The 8903-nt window shown below is 42.1% G+C and overlaps 1 protein-coding gene across 1 annotated transcript; it reads right to left on the reverse strand.

The window, feature by feature from the left end:
* Positions 1-395: 395 nt before the first annotated feature.
* LOC139460409 (octapeptide-repeat protein T2-like) lies at positions 396-734 on the reverse strand. The gene has a single exon (XM_071241904.1). It carries the CDS (start codon positions 732-734, stop codon positions 396-398), a length of 339 nt encoding a protein of 112 aa, XP_071098005.1.
* Positions 735-8903: the final 8169 nt, after the last annotated feature.

The raw sequence follows: 8903 nt of genomic DNA on the forward strand, positions 1-8903 counted from the left end.
CGGTTACTAAAAACAAATTCGTCAGAATGATGGACGGCAATTGTCAGTGGCATTATGGATTAGGTGCAATTATTGCTGATACAATATATTTTAGTATTATCCAATTTCTGTTTTGTACCACCTAATTATATATGTTATTGATTTCCATATAAATCGCATCTCCAGGGAAAAGAAACTATCTTTTGGTTAGAAGCAATGCCGCCCCCCCCCCCCCCCTCTCTCTCTCTTCCTCTCACTCCCCCTCGCTCTCCCCCTCTCTCTATCTCCCTTCTCTTCCCCTTTTCTCTATCTCCCTTCTCTCTCTCTATCTCCCTCTCTTCCTCTCACTCCCCCTCGCTCTCCCCCTCTCTCTATCTCCCTTCTCTTCCCCTTTTCTCTATCTCCCTTCTCTCTCTCTATCTCCCTCCACTCTCTCTCTTCCTCTCAATTCTCTCTCTTCCTCTCCCTTCTCTCTCTTCCTCTTCCTTCTCTCTCTCTTCCTCTCCCATCTCTCTCACTTCCTCTCCCTTCTCTCTCTCTTCCTTTCCCTTCTCACTCTCTCTTCCTCTCTCTCTCTTCCTCTCCCTTCTCACTCTCTCTCTTCCTCTCACTCTCCCTCGCTCTCGCCCCCTAACTCTCTCTTGGTCCCTCTCCCTATCTCCCTTCTCTCTCTCATCCTCTATCTCTCCCCCTCTCACTGTATCTCCTTTCTCTCCCCCTCTCTCTATCTGCCTTCTCTCCCTCTCTCTCTTCATCTCTCTTCTCTCTCTCTCTTCCTCTTCCTTCTCTCTCTTCCTCTCACTTCTCTCTCTCTTCTTCTCCCTTTTCTTTCTCTCTTTCTCTTCCTCTCCTTTTTCTGTCTCTCTCTTCCTCTCCCTTCTCTCGCTCTCTCTCTTCCTCCCCCTCTCTCTCTCTTCCTCTCCTCTCTCTCTTCCTCTCCCTCTCTCTCTTTTCCTCCCCCCACTCTCCCTCTCTGTCTCTCTCTCTCTCTCGCTTTTAAGCTGGTTGGTTCGATCAGCATCATCTGTCATCGAAAGGTCATTTTTAGGACGACAACGTCAGATAATTAAGTACACAGACAGATTGAAACAGTGAATTCTTTCCTCAAGAGAACACAAACTCTGTCATGGTCATGTGCATGTTTGTAAGATTAAACTCTACTTCAACCTGGCACGTTACAACCAGTATCCATCAACTTTAACTGAATTCACACTCCAATATCGACAACTAATGCAGGTGCCCTCAAAAGGGGAGGTAACCCCTCCGCCAGAGACCGCGCGATGAGGTCCGCGTGACCTGTACGATATGACCCTGTGTACCAGTTCGTATAAATAGAACTTTGTGTGATGTTTGGAAATTGTTTTCAAAGTTCAGAACCTCTTTTATCTTCATACACTGTAAACTAAGAAAACACGACTGTTTTAACAAACTTGATAGACGTGTCAATTTCAGACCAAGTTTATCTTTTATTCAGGGGAGATAATCAATACGAGTTGTGTTAGGTAGGGAGTGACAATATTTGATGGACTGGCGAGGGATAGGAAATTGCTTTCAGCTTGTTTATGCGACATTGGGTGAACTGAAATTGATTGGGATTCATATAAAAAAGATCGATAAACAACGACGACATCCGCGTGATATGGCAGCTATACCTTAAAGGTAAAATAGTTTGTTTGATTTAGTGATCAAAGTAACATTATTACGGATCACTTCACATCGACAAAAATTCGCGGCACTAATTCTGAAACCAACGCAGTAAACTGCCTCAGGACGCCATGACTGACGTGCAATTACAATGAAACAAAGCACCTTGCAAAGTTAGTGATTGAGTATGGTTTTACTCCGCTTTTAGCAACATTCCAGCAATAACGGCTGGGGACTGTAATAAAGGGGCTTCACACATTGTACCCTTTTAGGGAATCGAACTCGGACCTTTGGCTTGACAACTAGGCTACATCTATATGTTGGTGTTTAAAATATATATTTTAAAAAACCCTGCAATAAATAGTTTTTACCAACATTTGAGGTCGGCCTCAGAAGGAAGTCCAAGGAAAAGTTTAAAACTTCGCTTGCACCCGAGAAATTCCTTAATGCTATTGTAAGCTTCAAACTTCTAAAAGTAATAGTTAAATTCAGAGCAAGGGTAAGACGTGTCAAAATATATGAAGGCAGAAAGCAAAGACCCGACATATGACGGAGACTATGCCCATTATGTACAGTACATTAAGAAGGTGAATTTCACTTGAGGTTTACGTGTCCAGCTTATGATGAAATTAGTATGAAATGTCACTCACAAACATTACATGTTAATATAAAAATATTTTTTGAAGTTTACACGACATACAGCTTTTCTAATGGACGAGAGGTCGGTCACATGACCGCGAAATTGACGTTTATAGTGTACGAATGACACAATTTGGCGTTCATGTTATTTCACGAGACTGTGTTCTTGAAATGATGTAAACACTGGCGGACTACTTCCACATCCCTAGGCAAACATGCATGAACTCCCTAGCACGAATACATACAGAAGCGTTGTTGCACGTCATTTAGAACCTTTTATCTTGAACTTAGCGTTTTAGTATGCATTGGGATAAGTCAGTGAGTTTGATTGCATGTCCGTTCAAGGATGTCTTCGCTACAACCCGTCCTAGAGACCAAAACGAAGAGAAGCACACCCAAACAGTGTCTGAAACTCAGCAGAATAAACTGAGAGCGTTAAGGGCCGTCACATTTAAAAGCTGTAGGCCCAGAGGAAAAACTGTAGGCCCAGTGGACAAAAAACTGTAGACCCATTGGAAAAAACTGTAGACCCATTGGAAAAAACTGTAGGCCCAGTGGAAAAAACTGTAGGCCCAGTGGACAAAAAATGTAGGCCCAGTGGAAAAAAATGTAGGCCCAGTGGAAAAAACTGTAGGCCCAGTGGACAAAAAACTGTAGGCCCAGTGGACAAAAAACTGTAGGCCCAGTGGAAAGAAAACTGTAGGCCCAGTGGAAAAAAACTGTAGGCCCAGTGGAAAAAAACTGAGGGCCTAGTGGAAAAACTGTAGGCCCAGTGGAAAAAACTGTAGGCTCAGCGGAAAAAAACCCTGTAGGCCTAGTGGACAAAAAAACTGTAGGCCTAGTGGAAAAACTGTAGGCCCAGTGGAAAAAAAACTGTAGGCCCAGTGGAAAAAAAACTGTAGGCCCAGTGGACAAAAAACTGTAGGCCCAGTGGAAAAAAACTGTAGGCCCAGTGGAAAAAACTGTAGGCCCAGTGGAAAAAAAACTGTAGGCCCAGTGGAAAAAACTCTAGGCCCAGTGAAAAAAACCTGTAGGCCCAGTGGAAAAACTGTAGGCCCAAACATTTTAGCTGAAGCAGGGAGACATACTCTCTCGATATAAATTACAAAACACAACCAGTCAACCAGAAGCTGTTACTGCCACCACACCGAGACTCGGGGGAGATAGATGAAGCCTACATTTTTCAGGAAATTATCAGCTTATGAAATATCTCTGCGACTACACCATTTGAAAGGTCTATTCCTACTGTTTATAAATATGAAAGTTATGTCTATCACATCACTTAAATAATGCTTAACAAATAATCACTTGAATAAACTGCAGGCCGTAAGGGCTGAGAACAAATCCGTCGGCTCCGGCCTACGGGAGGATGTCTATTTCGAACACTGCATCTAAACTAACGTTTATCGACTCGATCCGTGTCTAGACTACAGTAACGGTCTACAGCAATATATTAATTTACCTTTGAATCTATTTTACAACCACCTATCAATGATCGGTCAATTGATCAGTGATGATTAACACTTGTAATAGCCACAGGTTCATTAAAAACTTCGGAATTCTCTCTCGTCACGTTTATCGTGTCAGCCATGTTGACATCTTGTAGGTGATTTAAATGTATTGCAACGGGCTGCCATTCTGACTTACTTACTGGGGTAGACCTTTTAGGATTTTATATGAGAACATTTGTTGTACAGAAACTACACAAGTTGTTCATCTCCCCGAGGCAAGGGAGTTAACTCACTTTAAAAGTCCAGTTTCCACCCTTGCCGAACTAGGCTGGAACACCTGGGCTCGATCGTAGCGCTACCAGTGGCTATTATGAGTTATGTCCCTTCTATGCCTCTCCTATGGACCAATCAGATTCCACCTCTCGTATCACTTGCATTTGCTTTAAACAAAACGGTGGCGCCCAGTCAAGACGATCTGATCGATAATCAAGATCTATATTGTGATAAAATGAGTCTTACATCGCGAAGTGCATCAAAACACGTGAGCACCTTGATTAAAAACATGAACAAAATTAGAAAATATCTGTTGACAACGAGATAGCGGTGCATATGCTTTGCAAATCCTGCAGTCGATCGTAATCTGCATGACACGTTACGAACCGGATTTCGATTTGGGTGCGCGATTTTGATTGGACTATGCATAGACTCGTTAGTCCAGCCAAAATGTAACTCCATAATACCAACCTTGTTCGGCAAGGATGGAAACTGGTCTTTTATAGTCAGTTACCTCCCTTGCCTCGGGAAGATGATTCCTGGTGAGCATATATAAGCCCATGACACCGCTCGTTTTGAGGAACTATTTCATTCCGCGATACAGCTGGTTCTTGTATTGCTGTCAATGTAAGCACGAAGTCACATGTACTAAACATAATTGTGTGTAGATTAAGGTCTACGTCCTTTGGGGTAAAATAGTGATACAAACAATTATAAGAATTGACTTTCACTTTGTGTGAGTTCATTGGAGCTCGTCGGATCTTACAATGTTCATACAATGTTGGGCCCTCACTCTATGAAGGTTCATATTCCAATGAACTCACACAGTTTAAGAAACCTCTTCCCAATAATATCTTTAATTTGAAAATATTGTGCCTATATATTTCCCATGTCAATGAAAAGAGATGTAAATCCGTAAGTGAAAAATAGTCATACCTCTATTATTTAGGACTGCAGTACTACAAAGTGACAATATGAAAGTAACCTACCTTTGTCCGTGTTTACTTGTATGTATATGTGCTCAGAGGTGGTCATACACAATTACAGATGTTTTATTTGATACCCCAAGTGTAACGATAATATGGTTGTAGAGTGTTGTGAGTGAGTGAGGATATTGTTTCAGCTTGTAGGCACATTCAAGCAATATCGCGGCTTGCGACACCAGAAAAAGGCTGCACACATTGTCGCCATGTGGGGTACGCTTTAACGCTTTAACCGCTTGACCACTAACCAGCAGTCCTGGTTCTCGCAGTGGACCTGCCTCTACTCCAGCCCAGGGCCGTCGTCTCCTGCTTCAAACGAGACGCTCTGCACTTCTACTCACAAATTGAAATCAATCGACTAATTGAGACGGGACCGAATCCATGACTTGCATTTGATGGGGATTTCACACAATCTGGGGAGAGGGGTGGAGGAAGACACGAGGGGGGAGGGGGTTCAAAGGTGATAATCACATACTCCCGTGAGACTTACGCCTAAATCAACTCTGGATTGAAAATCGAGTCTGGTTCAATTGAGAGGGTAAAGTTGGTTTACCATTGTTTGATAGAATCAGGATATCGGTGTTTGTGCCAGTATCTACGTGCTGAGACTCAGAAGTAGAATTTGGGGAGGCAAAGGTTGGCGAAAGGTATCCTTGGCATCCCGCTGTTATCCCGGAACTGCTAAAAGTGTTTTCGTCGTTGTGCTCTTTTACACAGTAAGATCTGTAATTAGCCATTCAATTTCTTTTTGCAATACCTTTTTAATTTAAAAAAATGAACATGAAAAATAAATAAATAAATAAATAAATAAATAAATAAATAAATAAATAATTGTAAAAAAATGAAAATGAAAAATAAATGAGAAAAAATGGAACCCTTGGCATGAATGGAGCTCATATGAGGGGAAAGGGCGTCACGTCCAAAATTAGTGCATTTACATATCGACGGACATGCACATGTGTGTGTGTGACTGCTTGTACTAGCTCGGACTGATGCCGGTTTTACAGAGCTACCCAGCTGACATACTATGCCACGGTTTCACATGAATACCCCACTGAGACACAGTATACTGACTCCGAGCCGACCAGTCCTTGTTTTAACCCCTAGCCGAGCGCTAGGCGGGGTAACAACAAGAACCTTCGTTTAACGTCTTTTGGTAGGACTCGATTATTTACAGGCCGTCGTCATACTTCTGGAATATTGCGGCGTTAAACAACAACAACAACAACACAAATAAAACTGAAGGTCAACAAAAGATCTGCGTTATTGCCGACTAGGGTACCCTAGTGGTTAAATAACCAACTCGAAACTCGTGATTCCTGCTGATCCATCACAAGAGAATGAATTATGTATGTTACTCGCCAAAGGGTAGGTCTTTTGGGGGGTGAGGGGCGCACAGAGTTAGCCCAGTGGTTAATGTGTTCGCTCGTTTCACCTAAGGCCTGGGTTCTATTCTCCACATGTGTACAATGTGTGAAGCCCATTCCAGGTATCCACCGCCGTAATGTTGATATTTCCCAAAGTGGTAAACGTCTGAGACCCGCATCACTTCAGGCTTTCATCTCGGTTCAAGCAGAAACGCCGTGATATAACTCGAATATTGTCCAAAGCTACGTCAAACGCAGCCTATTTTCAGTCTTCAGCCACCGTTAACCTTCTACAGCTAATCAGACACCTATAGAAGATTAGAAACCACAAACCAATGTTACGGCTACAAATCCCAATATCAAATGGCTACTGCATCAATGGAGCTCGCGACTGTCCTTCAAGAACTAAAATGGCTTTCATTAAATAATCCGAGTCAGAATGAGAAGTGTCAGAAATATGCAGATTGTAATTCTCTCCATTGAAATGCCACCCAAAGTGTAGAGGTCAAGTGAAGGTTAAATCCTTTTATCGCCACAGTAAGGGAATTGACAGTTGAAGCTGAGCCCATTTCAAAGGCCTTTGTAATTAAGGATTTGAGTTTCAAAGGTATCGTCTCTTCAATGGGTTTAAGTTCAGAGACATACATATTTCCGTGGCTTTGTTAGCTAAATGTTAAATGTATGTCTGTAGTTATAAAGCGTTCGGGACTGGCTGTGCTAGATGCCCTGAAATATTTAACGTAGGGATGCCTTGGCTATCATGGAATTAAACCCATCATATCGCAACTTACAATATATATCAAAGTAGACACAATTTATGGATAACAACTTCTTTAAATATTGTAAAGGCAACGTTTCGGTATAGATCCTAATAGGTTGCCACGCAAAACTGAATGATGATACAACATGTATGTAGTCTTTGAAAGGCATTTAGAAGTGATACACATAAAGAAGAGAATTTATGGATGCCAACTTCTTTATTATGAGGAACACATTATTCCTCATATTATAGAAGGTGACATTCATAAATTCACATCCTTAATATTTACACTCTTCAAAGAAAGAAACGCACAGGTAGTATGTAGTTCCTTGAACCTGACTACACAAAAAATCCGGTATATAAATTGGATATATGTTATTGGAAAATGTTGGTGGCCTGATATTCGACAAAAGGTGCGTCCAAACGCAGCAATTGTCGATTTGCAATGTCTAAAGCGGCATTGTTTTCACACTTGTTCAAAAATGTCAAGGAGGAAAATAGTAAAGCAAAATGCACGAGCAAGCCATGGCATTCGTAACTCGTGGTAGTGGCTATAAGAAGGCAAGCATAAGCCAATAATTTTGTCATTCATTTGACACCATTTTTTCTGGTAGCACATCCAACACCAGGAGATCTGACTTGGTTGTAGTTCAGGGACATTTGACAGCAAATCGCGACATGAATCAAATTCTTCAAACTCACCTTCTCCGAATCATTGACCGCCAGAGGGGGCTGTTTCAACAGGACAACGCTCCACCGCACACAGCTTGTGTCACGGTAGACTACCTTCATAATGCAAACATCAACACCTTGCCCTGGCCGTCGATACCTCCAAATCTCAACCCAACCGAACACCTTTGGGTTGAACTCGATCGACGTGTACGTCAGCGTCAAAACACGACGCAGACACTCCCACAACTCTGACCAACGCGTTACAAGCAGAATAGCGCAGAATTCCGCATGACAGAATTCGTACACTTATCCAGTCAGTGCCGAGGAGATGCAGAGCCGTGACTGCTGCCCGGACGGTCGCACGAGATACTGTGTTCAGCGCAACCTTATGGCCTTATGTGACATAACAATGAACCGTTTTCAATACCTTGTACATCGGCAACCTGTCACTATCGAGCTCCAAAATGTCATATTTGTATGTATGCTACATATATCGACTTTATTAGGCACAATAAATTTACTAAAAATGTACCTGTGCGTTTCTTTTCTTGAAGAGTGTATGTAAGCCACTGTTTTGTTGGTTCTAAATCGGTGGGAATGATTTTTGTTTTGCAATAACATTTAAGTTTGTAATTAGAAAAAGACACGAAAGAATGACAACAAAACACAACACCAGTTTAAGTAGTAATGTCTATTGTTAGGCTGTCTTGTCTCATGACTAACGGGATCGGGTGGTCAGGCTCGCTGACTTGGCTGATACATGCCATCGATACCAATTGCGTGGTTCACGAGCAATCTGTGAATGTCACTTTGAAACATCCTGTGACGTCATTCTGGTATTTCCGACAACTCGTGCAATATCAGACGATGAATCAAGTGGTTTTTTTTATAGTATCAAGTCTTTTTTTGTAGAAGGATTTCCCACGAACTATTGAACTTTTCGGAAACATTAGGATCATTTAACACGGAATTCCGTAGCCGCCAACCGCATTGTGATGCATGCGCAACTCCGTCTGTGTGGTTGAATACACGCACAGCATGAACATTGTTGACGCCAATTGTTCTAGAGCGTAATCAGCAGTATGTCCACACAATAGCCCATCTGAATGAAGACATCGTCCAACTGTGGTCAAAA

The sequence above is a fragment of the Haliotis cracherodii genome, unplaced genomic scaffold (assembly GCF_022045235.1).
Source record: "Haliotis cracherodii isolate W230 unplaced genomic scaffold, xgHalCrac1.p SCAF_14, whole genome shotgun sequence".
Lineage (NCBI taxonomy): Eukaryota > Metazoa > Mollusca > Gastropoda > Lepetellida > Haliotidae > Haliotis > Haliotis cracherodii.